Source organism: Varroa jacobsoni, unplaced genomic scaffold (genome assembly GCF_002532875.2).
Source record: "Varroa jacobsoni isolate VJ856 unplaced genomic scaffold, vjacob_1.0 scaffold_358, whole genome shotgun sequence".
NCBI classification, from domain to species: Eukaryota; Metazoa; Arthropoda; class Arachnida; order Mesostigmata; family Varroidae; genus Varroa; species Varroa jacobsoni.
Genome location: NW_019213260.1, coordinates 450,754 through 470,175, shown reverse-complemented (window position 1 = coordinate 470,175; position 19,422 = coordinate 450,754). Strand labels below are relative to the sequence as shown.

Genomic DNA, 19,422 nt, shown 5'->3' with positions numbered 1-19,422 from the left:
TAATAGTGGTATGTGAGTGTAAGATTAACGGTGCATATAAATAATTGTAAAAATGGATGTAATAAGAAAAAAGAATAATAATAATGGTGGTATATAAACACTATACATCGGTCCATAGAAGTTAGGTAATACGTTGGTGAAATCGTCATGCTTTCTACGAGTGGCTTCAATTTACAAGCATTATCGACGTTAGCGACCTATGCATCCAACCGTGTAATATAAACACATTTTCTTTAACAAAAGCAGATGATTCAAAAGGGAAAGATACTTTGCGTCCGCCGGCCAGCTTAAACTAAATAGTAATTCTACTTGAAACAACTTGAAATTACGTGAACTGCTCTTTTGCAGTTCAGATTGAAAGGCCAAGATAAAGAATATTGAATTGAATTTGCAAGCCAGAGCGTTAAAACATTAAGGATTAAAACTTTAATTTTAAAAATTTTAACCATGTGCTTTATGAGGTTCCAGAGTTTTGACTACATACCCTGCAGGTTCCTCCAGCAGGAAAGACATCCAGGTATAGCAAAGCAAGAGCCTCCCTTTTTACATGTTAGCGCAGCCGGCGCTTTTCTTCTTTCAGGGTTGCCTCTAACAATTTTGCACGGCTGCCCCAAGGGTAAAACTCCAATTCTATTTAGTGATTCCATAAAGGAATTTATAAGAGTGTATACTAATAGAATGATTTTGTAGCTTAAAACACTTGTTTTCCTTTTCGTAAGGAAAAACCGCCCTTGACTTGTAAACTGAAGCACCGTGCACTTCAACCATATGGCCATATCCCTAAGAACTTGGTTTGTACGCCCTTCTATGTTTTCAGGATACCAGACTGTGGTAGACACTGCCACATCGTGAGCATATGTATCACTTCCACTTTAGATGATAGGGTCTTTAGTTCACCATGATAACGTATGTTCCACACAAGAAACCCAGGTATAAATCTTTGGGGGACCCAGGATAAGTCCCTGGACGACCTGGAATAAATATCTGGACGACACCTGCAGTCATATCATGCCTGGAACTTTTGTGACTGCGCGGTTATTCAAATAACTGGAAACAATTACGTGTTATATCTACCGTTTTTTTGTCATACCATAAAGTCGAGTATCGACATCTACAATAGCCTGCTAAATGTTTCTTAACGCTCAGCTGGACCGCCCTGAACGACAGCCTTGAGTGTGACCGGGTTTCTCTAACTTGTTCTGCTTGGCGTCGCAAGCACAGTGTTTTTGAAGACCGACTGGTTTTCTAAGAAAAAACCATTTTTTTTGCAAGGCCTAATAGTCCTTACTCAATGACGGCCTCAAATCCCTTAGACACGGCTTCTAAATGGGAGATGGGCTTCTATTATCGATTCTTTTTTAGAACAAAAACCATTTTTGTCTTTAACATTTCTGAAAGACAAAGACTTTGACTGCTACCTTCGTTACAAATCGTGGATATTTTTCGAACATGAATTAAAGTAGAGCAGCTGGGATTCTACCGGCACCCAAAGTCTTTTCTGACTTCACGCGTTCGTAAAAATTCCTCACTTATGACCGGTGGGAGGTGGGATGGCTCTCTTGCTAAAAGAATTTCGTAGGCTATGTTAGAAATTAGGTAGGATATTGAGAAACAATTTATCACGTCTTTTTAGTATAGCCGGCACTTTCCTTCTTTAGATGTTGCTTCTAATCATTCACCACGAGCATCCCAGGGTAGTTGTTCTGTGGATCCACTAGCTAATCTTTCCAGTACCCTACTGCACAGAATTTCCTTGTAAGTCTTCTGTTCATGTCTCTGCCTACAACAGCTTCGTCTATTAGAGGTGCATATTTCTCTAGGCTTGCCGACATTGGAAATCGAACAGCACCGAAAACTTTTTTGGCCGGCTTCCCCAGTTTTCGAAAAATGTTGACAGTCTTTTTGAGGCGGTTTCTTCATGAAGCCCGCTGAACTTTTCGATCATTTCCAACCAAACTATCTCACCTTTCAGATTGCTGTCCTTGACGGCAAGACATGCAAGGGGAAACTCAAGAAAGAAATTGTGTTGCCAGCTCACTGAGTAAATTTTTAAACTTCCTTTAACCAAACCTTCCCGAGTACCGTTAAAAGCCTACCCACTGAGTCAGACTCGGCAATATCTTTACGAAGCGCAGTGATTTAACTGGATTACTCGACGTCACTGAGTAAAACCTGAGAAGTTGCAAGTCTGATCTATTTTATGGCTGGGCTATTTTCTGAATGTCAGTACCTTAAACCTATGATTGCACCTTCCTGTAATCAGATCTCTTCCATTCGAGAAACTATCAAATTGTCTGGTCAGGCTTGTCAGGTCCCCTAGGCTATTACACAGCTTAGTATCCACTTCTACTACACAGGCTCCAGTCGTGTATTCTAGGTCATTACGTGTCAATGTCCCTCGCTACGAAGGCTGAACTGGTAGACTCTTTAGAAGACGAGTTACTACAGATGAGTATTGTTATACTTATCAGACATGCGAGGGCTTTCGATCTCATCGTGAAAGCCTATATCAACTAATTTTAAAATGTTAGTACTTTGGTTCAAATTTCGCCATTGAGCAAAAAAATAGTGCCTTGGCACCCTTTATTCTGTTATTTTTCCAGGCTTTATAACGTTATTAAAATACATATTATGCATTTGTACAAACACTGTACAAACGAGCTAAAAATTCGAAACATTGTTTACAGACCTGCATAGTGAAAGCATCATTCTGAGGCGCAAAAGAAAAGAAACCGGCAATCTGTAAAAAATCCAGAAATTACACAACGTTTTGTCATATTAGTTGCTTTTTTTAAAAATTGAATAAAGACCGATAATTACACGGTTTTATATCGTAATAAATACTCCTGCTTTTTCGACTAGGCTCGCCAAACGTTCGCCTTAGTAATGTCGGATTTCGTCATCGGGTATACCATAGGAATACGAAATAATAATTAGAAGATAATTTTCATCAGAATTGATAACCCTTATCAGATGCGTGCGGAAATCTGCAGCTTTTGAGAGATGCATATATTGTTGTGAGATCCCGCTGTGTGTCGAATTCCTACCCCATTTTTTCTTGATCGGAACTTTTTAAAAAACGTTCTTCTTATTTCCGGATATTTATGATATAGATTTGACCACGACACTCTCAACAAAAATATGCATATTATCATTAAAGATTCATCATATGCTTCTATTGTAATATAAATCAAATGTATGCACTTCTTAGGTAATAGCTAGTAAAATGGTAAACTGCAGCAAACCTGATTAACAGCAAGCTGAATCGCGTCTTCGCATCGGGAGATATATGCCTTCATACGTTTTAAAACGGGAAGAAATCGTGCTAACTGAAACATAAAATAAATACTCTGATACGCAAATACACAAAGCAAAAAAATATCAATTCTCCACATTGGGGAAACCGTGTATTTTTCTACTAAGAACACAAAATGGTTCTTTTGAAAAAATTTCCGACGATTATAGCCATAATTAAAAATATGGGCTGCAGTAGCAACTAAATATAGTGTAAAAAATGAGATACATTTCACACGATTCTTTTGCCATACGTGACTGTATGTAAAAGTAAAAAGCAATAGGAACATTTAGCTCCAGAGCTATACGTATACGCACTAAAATAGCAGAACAGCGTGTTTAAGTACATTCCTACCTGATCAATTTTTTAATATTCTTTCTCAAGTTATTCCAATAGTACACATTTATTCTTTTGCTTGCTACTGTACCTTTACGGCTCCTTAATCAGTTTTAAAAATATTTTGAAAGAAAATACATTCTTTGCTACAGAAAGAAAAAGGTTTCGATATTGAAGTTTTTGTGTCATCAACTGCCTATTTAAAAAAAATAGTATAGAGTTCTGTGTTAAAAACTTGTACAATTTAAAGCCAGGATCTTATAATACAGTCCACAAGAATAAGAGAGAAAAGAAAGAGACTGTTGAAGCCTTGAGTATTAGGCCGTCAGTTAGGACTGCTAAATTTTTAGCTTTGATGGTAACGAAAAATTTACTAATGCAAATTTGTTGAAACTAACCTGTTGCTCTGGAGAATCCGCGCTTCCCTCGCCTTCTCCATAAGAATGCAATAATCGAGCGAAATCATTTTCTTGAACCAGTGTTTCTAGCTCAAGACAGATGCTAGCTATCGACAATGCTACTTTGTTGAAATTAGGCGATCCCGTCTTTATTAGAAAAACAGGACACACACCGTCAGCAGGTTTTTGGCTTATACGACCTACCTGAAGAGTTTCGTACATAATTAATCAGTTATAGTGATTTCTCCCACTATCACATATATGTCTCAGTTAGCAGCCATCAATAACACCAGCTATAATACTATTATTTTATATTTGCAGCTTCATTGCTACAGAATAAACGCTGATATGGCCCCTGCCGTTTGACCGCTCTATGATAAAGGTAACAACCCAAACCTCGCAGGTCGGAGTAGACTACACCTTGATAGTAGCAGAAATAATAATGGTTACATAAGGAACGGATGTATTATATCTCAAGGAAAGGATTAGTTCGGACGACTAATGTTAGATCAAAAAAAAAAAAAGAAGTGTAATGGCCGTCAGACGAAAACACCTCATTATTCCACTGGAGAAGTACTTATTATTCTGCTTTGTATTAAAACGATCAACTCTGTGTGACCTGGAGTTAAGCACTAACTTCGACTATTAAAATATCAAAAAGGTACCACCGATTGCTCTGACGTCACAAGATCCGTACCAAAGTTTACGAAAAAACCTACTCGCTGTTTATCACTTATGTCAAGTAGTGTTTTTATATGAATCAAAAGTCTAGCTGATTATCTGTAATATCATAATAAACTGTATTTATGTACATGAAGGGTAGAGTTAGAATATTGCCGACGTTCCTCAGGCATTAAGTTTTCAAGCTTGATGATATGATTCCGGACAACACTGGCGAAACGACGAAGTTCGTGCTGCATAAGCACCTGCAATGTAATTGAATAGAACGGCTTAATCTCTTTAAGTCGGACCCAGAGGCCCCGACGCTTAAGCAAGCAGGTTTACAGTAGATATAACACTATGTTTTGAATTAAAATATAAATACGTATTATGTTCAGAATGGGCATCCTATATCGGAGAAATCTTTTTCCTTCTTTCCATCGTTGTCAGCAAGAATTTTCAAGGCCAACTGCGAGCCGATTTCCGAGAAAATTAAGGACAATTCTCAACTTATAGATTCATTAAAGCATGTATCAATTAACCATTAGTTGCCATTAGGTAATAATGTTCTAGGAAATAATTTATACACGATTCATGTCGCATATCCTACTCACAAAAACGTCTGGTTGCGACAAACAACTGTTACATCTTACTTCGTCGCGTATACCAGTCACATATAGATTTTCTTTAATTGAATACCGACAGGGCACATATTATTATATTTTTCCGAATTTTCTACTAGAAAAAATGGGATAACTCAACGCGTTGCTGGCGTATATCTTCTATTCAAACATCCAAACCCCTAAGTCTAGTCAAGGCAATTGCCATCGTGTAGTCAATTTGACCAGACTTTACGAGAGCGATCAGCCTTTGCATTGTAAACTACCAGTTGTCTTTGCATTACAAACTCCTGAAGCGATTTACTTTATACGGGTTGAAATTTCTTAGTACGAACCGCCTTCCCAGGCAACCTCGATTTTTTTAGGGTCCACCTTATTTAATTATTATTTAAATTTTACTTATTTAAATTTAATTTTGGAATTTATTTAAAAATTACTTATTTAAATTTAATGCATCGTTTAATCTGACCAGCCTTTCTGTCCGAGCTTTCCGAGGGTAATAGGAGTGTCTCACAGTTTTGCTTGCTCACCTGACAAACCTCAGAATGATCCTCCAGGTCCATTTTAATCGAGCTCTATTTAAGAAAAATTCACCTTGACAAGCTGCCCAACCTGAAACGTTAAATTAACATGTAGTTATTATTTAATATAGCGGTTTAAGTAATCTGCTTATTCCACTATGTTAGTTCTCAAATCATGCCATAGGATGTTCCAGCTAATAAAACTTTACTTTAAAATTCTTCTTTACCATTTCAAGTTACTATATATGTCATATATATAAAGCATTTCTATAAACGGTGTCCCCGTTCTTGATTATTATACCCATAAGTTAGCACATTTTCTAAAAATTACACCAACTGCCTCATCCACAAACGAAACTCCTCACCTGCGTTGCCAAAACAGTGGCGGAGTACTCTATGTGTTACTAGATGTCACATTAGGTCGCATGAGATATGCATGAGAAAACAATAATTTAAATATTCTTGTGAATCTAGCAAAATGACAAAAAAAAACAAGTATTTTAATCGTAATTGCTATCCATCCATTTGACTTCGCATTCACAACTATAATTGAAACTTGTAACTTAATTTATTGAAGAACATCGTACCTGCTGTCACGTGTATACGGTTTTAATTGTTATGCATACCGTCAGCTGACGCAATTTAATTTACTCGTACAATATATGTGAGCCTCTGAAAGGGACAGTTACGATGAATACGTTAACACTCGAAAAAGACGAATCGTACAATTCGGTTTATACATTAAGCGCATCTCATACATTTCATTATAAATTTTTCACTTTTGAAATAGGCACCTTTTCAGTGACTAGCCAGTCACCAACTGTCGGCATTAGCCTCAATGTTTACGTTTATTTAGGAAAGGGCTGCCAGCTTTTTTCCGGATTTTTACACTTTTGTAAGCAAACAAAGCTACACATATTACTTTGAATAAAAAAAGTATAAACAAATACAACTATATTCAGGGAATATCATAAATCAATTTTTCGGGTATCACCAACATAAAACACAGCGCAATCTTAGGCCAGCTGATTTGTACCAGCTACAAAACAGCGAAAGGGCGCGAGTCTGCCTTTTACCTGAATAATTTCTATGCAGGTATCGCAAATGACGATGTAAATAAAACATTTTTTTGGAAATGAAGTTGTGATAGTATTCTATTTATTACTTCATACAACAATGAATATGCTAATTTAAAGGTACGTTTCCATTTTGATAATTCCCAAAGTAACAAACATCAGAGCATAAGAAAGATCCTTCCAACTTAATCACTTGTTGTTAAATTAGTTGTATGTTTAATTGAAAGATGACATCGCCAATAGTATCAGGAATCAGGAGTAGTGTCACTCATAAAGTTATTACTTTGACCTATTTATAGTTTGATCAAATTGTTTTTGTTGGGTTATTTTGGGGGCAATCTAATTCATTACGGACTCATTCAACTCGAATATTGTGTATTTTTTCAAAGCTATGCATGGCTATCAAAATAAGTACAGGCAAACTTATATAAGAATAATTTTTTATTTCAAAATGGCGCGATTTTACGACTTTGCGAGATTACGCACCCTTGTTATTCTCGAAATGCATGTGTACATTTTGTAACTTGAGAGCGTTCACTCGGATAAGGCCATTCAGGCTTTTTACAGGCCAGTTGCAGTAAGACATGGGAAATATCCATCGTGTATCATTGCTGTAAAAGGTTCCAGAAAAAATTTGAATTTAAAAATTGTTCTTGTGCAAGACTCCATACTAAAGTGAGTAGTGAAATTTTGGAAGCTGTGGTAGAAGCTGGTCCGGTTCTGAACGAAGTTTATGAATTTCTGCACTCAGGTCTAATGTACGTGAAAGAACCATACTTATTTACCTTGGTCAAATTCGTAAGGTAAAAAAAATAAGCAAGTAGGTACGACATAATTTGACCGAGAACCAAAGATAAAGACGTAAAGAGGCGCTTCCCTTGGCTTTCACGTTATAATAGTAATCCATTCTTCTATTGAATTGTAACCTGCGATTAAAATGGATCTTTCACGGCAATCGCAGACGGTCACACTATTGGATAGAAATATTTGAATGGAGTAGAGATCACGCTTGAGCAAATGTACAGCTGCAATAGCTTATGCTACCAGTTTTGCGTCACTGTGGCTTCATGAATATTGGTTTATCGATTACGGCTGAAGTGTACCCTTAACAACTGAAGTAGGCAATGGACAAGTTATATATTCAGCCGTGAAAATTATTCAACAGAGCTAGGTCATTCCTACAAACCTTTTAAAAAACAAGTGTCAAACTGGCACACACGGCAACAAAACTGCAGCAATGACAGTTGAAGGCTATCTGTCCCACCAGATATTGGTCCTAAAAATTTTCAATTATTCCTAAGATCTCGATAACTTAATAGAAGAAACCTAAAATTTGAACAGGCCGGAGCGTTCCTGACATGAAGTCATTATGGCTAGCGTTTGGCGCTTTCGTTTCGCTTGCTTTCATGGCATTCTTTTGGCCTCTCTTTCGTCAAATCTTCTTCTGCAGATACTTATCCGAGGCAAGGAGGGCACAGTTTCAATGCCTCCTTTATCCTTCCTGCGTATCTTACAAAATTGATATTATATAGCAAACGATATGTGTCCCCCTTCTAATAACTAGGCATGATAACACACGACTCGATTATTTCACAAAACGTTACAGTCGATAGACAGAAAAAGTATGAGTATTGCAATAAGCTTGCAATAAGTAGATAAGCTTCCGAAAGACGCAAAATACTCTGCAGTCCAATAAATAGCTGCGCTACGTCTTTAATTATTTTCAAGGAGATTAAGAGCCAATGTATGATGCATACCAGACTTGACTTCCAATAAAGCCTGATGTATAAGGCTGGACAAAATTGAATTAGACGATGCAAGCCTTGTTTTCATGATTACGAGTGCCGCATAACCTATCGGACGCTTGAAGGCCGTGTATTGTTTATTCGTTGCGACTCAAAATTGAAACCCTGTAGCCAAAAGGCAGTTTTTCAAACGTCTTATCGATAATATTCGTGGATGTCTCAAAAAACTTGGATCATGTTATCTTATTCGATAGTCGGCAGAAACAATAACATGGTAAAAAAAGTTCATTGGGACTTCTCAGCTGTACATGTCCTCCACCAGCAGTTCTACTAGCAGGGTGGCAACCGTGGACTGCAATGTTAAGTATCCTTTTTTCAGGGTCTAAAACGTTTACAGTTGTGATACTGAAGGGTTTTTACATTCCTCATGTGCCGAGAGTCGAATTGTATCAGAACCGACAATATTGACAATAAATGGCATTAAATTTACTGCTTGCCGCTGTTGCGCTCAGATTATGTAAGCGTATTTCGTTATGAACCCATTAGTGAAACTTTGTTGACAGTTAAACGCTAATAGTTAAATATTACATTTTAATAAAGTATTTTTTTTCATAATTTAGTTAATAGTAATTGCTGTCCTGTTAAATTGGAATTAAATTTTTTTCGAAATTTAATTTGTGCAGTCGTTGATCAAGCGTTATAAATAGTGAATAAATGCTAATCGTTAGTTAATATTACAAAGTAAGTAAGCAAGCTAAAGCGGCGTCTTTGAAACACGTGGGAAAATACCTGTAGCCAATATTCACGTCGTACCAGCTGCCTTAAAACTGCGCCTAGTCAATTCAAATTAAAGGACTTAATCACAGAAGGCATATAGAATGCTTTCTTTGCCTGCTACACTGGGCTAATTACAGTGAACAAGATCTAATTTGAAGAAGTTCAAACTTTATCAGATCGACTATACACTCTTTTTCGATTCGATTCCTAATGTTACTCGATCTTTGGCTGCTTTTAATTGAGCCGTGAAATCAGTTAGTGAATTATGTTATTTCCTACATTGTGCCACCCTAAACTGAAGTAAATTCTCGAGCTATTCAGATATTGTTGTAGGGTAGAGTTACACGATCTGAAGCACAAGCTTGACTAAATCAACTGCGGTTAAATCCTCTGCGAGCATGTTCAATTCTGTATAGGTAATTTAAGGCAGCATTCAAAACAGGTTCTTCATAGCAAATCGCAATTAGTTACAAAAACAGTTAATTTAAGCTTGAAACATGTTTACTGTCTGCATTTTAGATCGTTTTCGCAAAATCTGCCCCTTGCTTAATTTTCGAAATATTATTTCAGTGCGTCTGATACTTAACATCTGTGGTAATTGGTCTTGCGTAGAGCATATACCATTGCTACGGCGCACAAACAATGTTCCTCGAGTCCCCCGTATTCTTTTGTCCCTAATGCAAGTTTCGCGCTGAGAACATCTTTGGACTCGAAGTACTCGAAAACGGTAAGCAAAGCTACTTTCACGAGCATGGAAGGGTTTGGAACTCAATGTTCGAAGCACAGGTTTTTGTAAGCGCCCCTTCTTTCCGAGCTCTATTTTCGGTGTAGGGATAACTAGGTTAACTTCTGTATATATGAAAATAGCTTTCTGTATTCAGGCAAACTGTGTAATATGTGCGGTTGTGATTACGGTGTTTTAAAGTGTCATTGCTTTATACTTTTTAGTGTATACACTTGTGGTCGCTGTTCATCGCTCCCTTTTGGTAACAGCATATTAAAATAACTCGATATATATATTTAAATATTTTACTGGGCTTACGAAAAACATGGCTCAAAAAGACACGATGATAGTACATATAACCATCTATACTAAAAGCTATACGATTTAGCTATAGAGATGTCACGCTGTTATTTCTTTTAATTAAGGAATAATGTGTAAATAAATGTGTGCCATTCGAATAACATCGCTATACATTGTAAAAGTGACAGCGCCTTGATTTTTATTAATGAGTAATATAAATAATAAATAAACTACCAACTTGAGGTTCATTTACTTGAAATATAGACTCGAAACTAAATCAACTTACTGTGCAAGTAATATATTTCTTAGAGAAGAAGTTTTTTCTACTAGATTTCTAAATGATGTGCTTGTTCACGTCGGTTACTCAAGCCTTGTTCCATTCAAATTCGTATATTGTAGGAGTAGTGTGGTCTGAGTGTTTACTGTACATCTCTGTAAGTGAATCGATCTGATAACCTTCACGCTGGTTCAAATTTTAACTTAAGCAAAAATTATCGCCAGATACTAACACTCAGGAAAGCATGGAATGAAAGATAAAAACAGAATTAAGGAAAATGATCAGTCAAAAGTGTCTTGCATATTTGCCATGTTGTTTCATAGATGTGTTGGAGAAACTCCTGATAAGTTCCGGTTCGACCTCCAGTGAGAATATATGCTTGTTTCCTAGAACTTATTCACTTCAAGATAATAAATAAAGAATATTAAATAAAAAAGTTTCCACATCTACTTCATATCTAGAACTTCATACCTCAGCCTGTCTACTATACGCTTTACTAATATTGGTTCTTTAGGTTTTATGAGTTCCCAGCTTCTATTTAAAGTTTTATTAATACGTGAATTTTCTTGTTTAACTCACTATTGAAACCAGTCCGTGATGACTGCTGACTCTCTGGTTTTCATTAATAAATGGTCAGCTTTGGCCTGTATTTAATCTACGTCAGGTATTCACTGAATAGCTCATTGCAGAAGAATCATATTGGTCCTAAGTTTATATTGTTGCATTAGCTTGCGCACAGTAAATCAGAAGGCAAACAAAGACAGGTATAATGCCCTTGTACCAATAATAAAGCGGTATTACTGTCGCCGTATCAGATGGATGAAAAAATCAATCAGCTGATTCATTTTTATACGAGTTTGGGTACTTGCAAAGATTTCCATGACTCCAAAATTGTGCTTCGTAAGCATTTTGCGTGGCTAGAGAATGGCGTGCACGAAAAAGGCAGTCTTCGAAAATTTGGGAAAACAAACAGGAGATTTAAAAATTTTCTTTTGAATTATTTCTCTAATTTATTTATTTTGTCTAATAAGAGAAGTTCTATAATAAAATGAGTAATATGACTCAAAGAATAGAACTCACAATGGAAACAGCATGATTTCGTCATTTTCGACAGCTGCCAAGTGTTACAGGATACTTATGAGGTATCTACCTCTGCGGCCTTCTATACCAAAGCTATGGTCGTCGTATTATAATACTCAGAATTTGTCTAGGTTGCTTAAAATTATCCACGATATGGCTCAATTAGTTTTTTAATATCTCATAGATTTTTAATCGTAATAGAGGTAAAAATAGTAGTTCTCAAAGCTTGAGGCCAGTGATAATGCTTATCGAACTAAAAAGAAAGTTACAGATTTCTTGAGCTTAGATCGGAAATCTAATGAATACCAAAACGATGCAGACATAAGTCAAATATATTTTAATATAAAATCCATTTCATTGATAATTAACACTCACAAATGATCAAGCATCACGGCCACTTACATCAACTTGACACATGTTGAAGGTAGTATCTATTAAACGAATTATTCAAAGAATAGGTGATTTTAGTTATTAGTGGGTTTTATATGCATGTGTGTTTTATGTAGATAGCATAGCATCTGATTAAATTTGGGATATTATTGAAGTTTTTAATGAAAGTTTTGAACTGTAAAATGGCAAACCTCAATCCAATCGTCTTTACTAAATGCAACCATGAATATCTAGATGACGCTCGAGTCAACGTCTTCAGAAGAGCTCTCAGCACAGTGAGAGCGTACCTGCCGCCACGTTTTTGCAAGAACTCCGTCGCGGGTATTAAACGTTGCTAGAGTATGACGCAATGTTCGTTGATAACGGCAACGTCAACAACGAGAAATGCTTTAGCAAAAACTCTCGTAAATTACATCTCGTCAAGTGCTGGATAAATTTTAACAATGTGTTCTAAATATCCACTATTTCCTAACACTTTTGAGAAAATCTGTCTTGATACGATATCGACTTGTGCGTCTCTCCTATAGATTCATATATAAAAATGAAGCTTTTTCATCTCATAAATGTTCCTGATTTCCCTAATTCAATTCAGTTCTGCCAAAGCGGACGAAACAAAAGATATAAAAAAAATTTCAGTGCACCTAATATGACAATCGCTGACCTACGAGTTTATCGTCGAGTGAAGCGCCTGACAACTAGGCGACACAATCGTTTAATCATTTTCACGCAACAGTTTGTTTGCATTTATATTTTGACACTATTGGCGCTTGCTAGCTCAATGTAGCGTTCTTTGCTTCCTGCGACTTTCGCCCATCTCTCTCATAGCTGGCGTTTCTCGCGAAGAAAAAAGACGTCGTTCGTTTGTAAAGACATTTGTAAATCCATTTGCGAACCTTAGGGGCCTCTATTAAAATACTTGCCTTTCTGGCTATGCTGCATTGACCGAAACAATTGATACTCAGATGGAGCAACATCCGGGCTGCATCTACTGATGGGGGTAAAGTTTCCAACTGGAGGTCAGTTAACCCTCGCTGGTTCACTATATCGTTTTGTGTCGCTCGTTGTCAAGGCCATTTCTGTCCATTTTGTGGACCATTCTGGTTTGCGTTTAAGGATGTCGGAAAAGATATCTTGTATGATCGGTGATGGTTTTATACAGAAATGACCTCTCTGTCTGTCGCGCAAGCTGTCTCAGATATTAGCGATGCTTTTTTCTTCTCTTCCTTTTAGATTCTTTGTTGTTTGTTTCCTTTGGATCTTTCCTAGGTCGTGCAAACCGTTGATTAATCATTTTTGGCCGTACAGAAACCTCCCGGGTCAACTGAACTACATTTTGCTTAAGCAGTGCCTGCAATTCACCGCCGTTCGTTTCTTGTGGCCATCCAGGGCGTGGTTTGTCATTTAACTTGAAATCGCCAATTCAGAAGCGAGTAAACAAGAACGAGTAACCGGTAACGCTTATTGTACGTTCACTGTTGACTGGCCAAACAATTCTAATCGTATCGGCAGCATTTTTTCCAGCACGAAAATAGTGAAAAGGACAACGTCTGATATGCATCTTTTCAAACGCACCGAATTACAATATTTATCAATAATTTCTCAATAAAAACAATAGGACACATATGCGACAGCCAAAATAATCGTCCTCCGAAGCTTTTACAATGAACTAATCCCACTAGCGCCATCTGTCACCTCCACCGTGACTTTTTCAATATACCCATTTACTTTATTTTTAGAGGCTAATTTCACTAATATAAAGACAGCCTTAGCATAAGCGAAACATTATACTGTTATCACATTTAAGCCTTTCATTATTCTTATGGTTTCAACCGTTTTAATGACATGTTCATATTATTTCAAATATCCACCACAACCTATACTACCATTTTAAACGATGTGCTGGGCATAAGTCAATTACCATTTTGAAAAAAACTAGAAAAACAAAAATCTCATCCATTACTTGAAGTGTAGTTTTCGTTTAAATTTTATTTTTCATAATTTTTTTATAGCGGCCTAAGTAACGTATCTATCTCAATTCCTATATAAAATGTATGTATCGCAATTATCTCTTTTATTACTGAAACGATAATCCGAGTCACACAGAGCTGCTCTGTTATATAAATTGTGCAGTTTCTAGTAAACAAATTTATTGCAAATAACTCCCCTAAATTTAGCCGTTCGACTCAGTTTAAAGAAGTGAAAAAAAATATATGTCGTGTCATCCATCTAGCCTTTAATGTAGAAAACCTGCATCTTAAATCGTTCTATCTTTGTCGGATTCCACCCGTCACCCTATCACTATTATTACTACCCTAGTTTAAGTTGGACTGGCTGTTCGTTGGTAGACATGCTACTAGATAGAGGAAAACCAGTTTTATCCGGAAAGAAAAAAGCCAGAATTAGATACTGTGCACCATATTCACGCTGGCAAAAACTCTATCGAGGTTGTAAACGTTTTTAGTTGCCTGAATTCGGACAGTCTACGCTATTGTTAGCCTCAAATAATCCGAGGAGGACTGCATCCGCCATATGAACGAACCGCAACAAAGAGGACTCTCAAAGAAGCCAAACACTCTTGAGATAGCCCCCGATTGCGCACATAATGATATTATCCTCTTGAATTTGAATTGAAAACGTGTAGACTATAGTTCCACTTCCACTGCCGAACACAAATTGTAGGCGCAGAAACCGAAAGATCCTTTGGTTGCCCTATCCTCTGAAATAGTTGTTAAGTGCCATGTTCAATTTTCCTTTTATAATTGTATCACCATAAGCGTACCGATTCTAATACTTCATGAGTTACATGCAGCGAAACGAGTTTTTGACTATCAGGATAGACACAGAAGTTTCGTAAAGTTATATATACAGAGTAAGCGAAAGTAGGAGTAAGGAACGGAAACGATATAGACTACTCCCTGTTTTCTAGCAAGGGTTTAGAGAGTTGGTTTTAAATGTTTACATTATGTTAACACACATGTCGGAAATTTAGCACACTTCGCTTAACTTTAGAAGATGAAGTTGTATGGGATAGTCAACGTTATAAACTTTGTTCTTGAAATAACCATCTTATTTTTCAAAAAAGTTTCGTCTGTTTAGGGTTATTAGTTATTAAAAGTTATTAGTTATATTATTCTGTCACACTACGGGTTACATGGGCTAGGAGTAAGATTGCAGTGATCGCTCCATTTAAACCATGTATGAAACCAGATGCCGTCTACACTAGGTTTACAGAGGAACTGAAAGGTCTAAATAGCTCAGACTATAATGCAGGTTAGCGAGAATGCATATATATATATATATATATATATATATATATACGTCAAGTTAAATTAAAGTATCATATTTTTGCACTTTTTGCACTACATCGTTGTTATCAGCAACGTATCACATGCGGCGGTTTTCGAAAACACTACCGATAACTTCACAGACAGAAATTGTAATTGACAGACGCACCACAGTGCATATAGTCACGATTAAGGATTATAACTTAGCATGTATAATTATTTATAGCAGAATCAAGCATAGTTACGATAGTAATATGGACTTATATCCTCTGCCCTCAAGTTAGAACGCTGGAGAACAATGCGCATGTTGTTCCTGTTCCTCTTTACGTCCCAGACAGAATGTATCTTGTAGATCCACTAGTAATTGGACCATTCGAAATCCAGCTTTGCGTTATGGACCTATGGTCGACAAGCCATACCCTTTGACTAGCCTAATTCGGCAGTAAATGGTTATAAAACATCGTCTTGTCTTCCAATAATCGAAGCCTTTTTTTCTAGAATGACTAACTTCTTTTCACTATATAATGCTATATAGACTAACGTCATAGGTACTTTCAATTAGTTTTTTTATCCAAAACTAGTAAGTACTTAACTGGATACTAAAAAAGTCTGAAAAATATATAATATTTTCTCTCTGAAGGCACTGATTGTTTTCAACAATAGCTGTGAACTAGTTTTGGCCTTTATAGCTTCACCCTCCCTTACAAAAGCATTTTCATAAACCATACGGGATGCTCGTTTTCAAAAGATTAGTAGCTAAATACCGTACCATCAATACGATACGGGGCACATTTTTGTTAATATTTCATTAAGTTTTGTGTATCTATTTGTTCTAGTTTAGCTCATAAAAGAGCTCTTCAAGTTGTTAGAAAAAGCTACATGGCATGGATATATATAATAATAATAATATAAATCGTTGTCTTAAGGCAACTGAAGAGATTTGTAGTTCCGGCCCAATAGCTCGAAGCAGCGCTTTCTTTGTACAATACCCGGAACGCGATTCCTGTAACTTCATGATTGCGTATTTGCATTGTCGTTCTAGAAAGATGACCATTAAGTCATGTGTTAACCGGACGACCGCGTTATTATGCAGCAAATATTTCAATGCAATTGCTTCAAGTTCAACTGTTACACCCTGTATAAAAGGCGCTTCTAAATCGAGGAAAACGAACTTGAAGCAAGGCTTGTTTCGGTTGCCGTATAACTTAGATAATTTATGCTTGGAGTGTGTGGAACTCCAACTAATGATTCGTAAGATCTGCTTTGTACAATTGGATGAAGATGCATTTCATTTTAGTATAACATTCGATAGTACTTCAACTAACATCTTCAGTATAATCGTTTTAAAACTGCACACCTTCAAACGAAGGCTAATATTTTATCGAATGTAATTGCAATAGCGAGGAACAAAACAAACGTTTAGATGAAACAATGGGATTATATAAACGGATATATACATATACACCTTTTCCTACTACAAAACGTCTAAATATTGTTCTTGAAAAGTGTTACGCATGATTTTACCATGAAATATCATGCGCATGAAATAAACACTGATTAGAACCTAGCATTGCCATTGCCTATATGCAGAGTCCCGAGTAGTAGATGTGGTGTGGACGTACACATTAGCTGTAGCCGAGATCAAACGCTACATATTTCAACAATACATATTTTTAAGGAAAAACAGCTTACCATGTTCCGTACACCAGCATACCACCGATGGAGCAAAAAGGCCACTTCTTCCCCACGCAAATCGATATATTTATTTCATAAAAAAATTTTACACTATGAGTTACAAATATACATGGTTTGTTTAGACCCTATTTTTGTTTGTCTACGCCTGTTAAGGCGCGCAGGCCGATAATGAAGAACAAGATTCTACCCTACTACCACAACAAAATAGTTATTTAGGAAGCGAAATATCGTTTATATTTAGAGTTTACGCTTATAATTGTTAAGAAATATGCGACACCCACAGCGTGATGTCATAGTTGCAACTGGACAACCAGGTGACTGGAACGGAATAACCGGATAATAGCCGTAGTGGGACAAAGGATGGACCTAATACAATGAAATGACAGCTATACAGGAGAACACCCATAATGGCATAGACGCCATGAGTGAGGCTAGCTGCTCTACAGTAGCAAGATGCAGAGGTCTAATCATGCAAGATCATCTTCAGGTTCTTTTGGGACTTCTGTATTTAATTATAACGGGTCCCTGTGTTTGAGAAAAGTCCAGGAAAAATTATTTTTAATTAAAAATAAGCAGTATGCGTACAGCTTAAAGTGACACAAAAATCGAAGAACTTTTTGTTTAGCGCTTCATGAAGCATGTGTAATTAGCCATGATTGAAACTTCACTTTTACAGCAGTTAGGGCGCACATCACCTGGGAGCTTGTGCGAAATCATCATTCAAATATACTTGCAATTTGTAAATTAATTAACTGCGTTGTTGGCTATTCTATGTCGATCATTCCGTCATAGAGCCTCTCAACGGATAATGAAGCAGGGCATAAAAGACAACTGCTTTGTTAGCGGATAGGTAAATTTAAATAGGCGCTATGTTGAGAACGAGCTCCTCCCCTTAGAGAATTCTATGGTGGATTGGGTTTGCGTATGTCCCGCGTTCGATACGGACGAGCCAGATGTAGCTAGAATTTTTCGCTGTAGGGACGGGACCAGGGGCCCCACGATGTGCAAGTCGCACCGTTCAACTCGCTATATATAGAGCATAGCAAAGGTAGTGAGGCCCACATGACAACCGATTCCAAACTTCAAATATGTTTATTTTTATTAATGGCAAAAGCTAAAAGGGATAAGAGCTCTACTGTGCAGCGCGATAGGATAGTGGCGAGCTAACCGAAGTTTGAAAATCGAAAAATTATTTTGTTTGTCATAATGAGGACTGACGTATACTGGATATTTAAGTTTTAATAAATTATGATTGTATGGTGTTATAGGTGTTAACCTATGTTTCTTGTTCTGTTTGAAAATTATAAAGACAATACTTAGTATGTATATTCACCGCAAGCTTTCGGAACGTTCTTTTTTTTTCGCATTTTTTAGTTAAGAATTTACACACTAGTTTGAAATAGTACCCCGGATAGGTATATCTTGACGTGACCAGCTGTCACGTTTCTGCAAAATTTTGAACTATTATATATATAAAAACATACATGCAAACGCCTTTAGAAATCAATTCTTCTGTCAGGTATTTTGATAACCTTCCTTACGCAGTAACTAATAAAAATATGGCAAAAGCTGAAATGCATTTTCCACTAGATATACACTGACATTCTTGGAATCCAGGCTCCAAAAACTTAAGGAAAACGTAAACACAGAATGGATCAATTCAAAAAAAAGCTCGGCAGTTGCCTCACATCAAGTTAACAAAAGCTGCGTATTTTTTAGTAACTGCGCTAGTTTAGTTATTGAGGCTACTTTTTACCTATTGTTCTTTGGCGGCCTTCGCTTAAAGTTGTATACGGCGCCTTACTATAATTTATTATCTTGCTAGTAATAATATACTGTCTTGGTTGTTAGCTCAATCTACGTTTTAATATTAATGTCCGGATATTCCAAACAACAGGATAACATAAGTCTTTTGTTTGCTAAACACTTTATGCTAATATTATATAGATAGGTAGACCGTACCATCTAAGGCTCTCTGATGCAAATCGCAGCGAGGGAAAACTTCTTTCTCAGTAGGTTATATAGTAAGTCGACTAAAACATTCCAAACATTTAGTTTCAGACATATCTATATTTTGCGGTAATTATATATATTATAGTAATCGGCAACTGCACCTCTATGGATGCTGGAACGAGAAGCGACTAGTTACTATGAGCCGCTTAAGCCCCCCAGGAAAGAAGCATGAAAAACAACGCTAGGCAAATCAAACTGAGACGGATATCTCAGGGACGAAATTGACTTCGG

At 36.7% G+C, this 19,422-nt stretch overlaps 2 protein-coding genes across 8 annotated transcripts in view; one reads left to right on the top strand and one right to left on the bottom strand.

Annotated features, from left to right (window-relative positions):
• The window catches only part of SWIP (strumpellin and WASH-interacting protein), a 29,242-nt gene extending 22,577 nt beyond the window's left edge, over nt 1-6,665 (bottom strand). Inside the window, exons 1-7 of one of the 7 annotated variants that reach the window (XM_022831895.2) lie at nt 6,625-6,665; nt 6,418-6,502; nt 5,840-5,921; nt 4,842-4,955; nt 4,030-4,233; nt 3,246-3,329; nt 2,690-2,740 (exon numbers count right to left, since the gene is read on the bottom strand). In XM_022831895.2, coding sequence (XP_022687630.1) covers nt 2,690-2,740; nt 3,246-3,329; nt 4,030-4,233; nt 4,842-4,955; nt 5,840-5,872 — 486 coding nt within the window. In that variant the 5' untranslated portion in view covers nt 5,873-5,921; nt 6,418-6,502; nt 6,625-6,665. Of the gene's footprint in view, nt 1-2,689; nt 2,741-3,245; nt 3,330-4,029; nt 4,234-4,841; nt 4,956-5,839; nt 5,922-6,057; nt 6,102-6,131; nt 6,164-6,195; nt 6,215-6,417; nt 6,503-6,624 lie in introns of those variants that run through there. The other 6 variants (XM_022831889.2, XM_022831893.2, XM_022831894.2 and 3 more) reach the window with 6 other exon arrangements.
• Nucleotides 6,666-10,030: 3,365 nt separating this feature from the next.
• Nucleotides 10,031-19,422, top strand: part of LOC111259700 (intracellular coagulation inhibitor 3) — a 49,032-nt gene continuing 39,640 nt past the window's right edge. The window contains exon 1 of the mRNA XM_022831887.2: nt 10,031-10,155. The gene's annotated coding sequence lies outside the window, so the exon portion shown is untranslated. The remainder of the gene's footprint in view (nt 10,156-19,422) is intronic.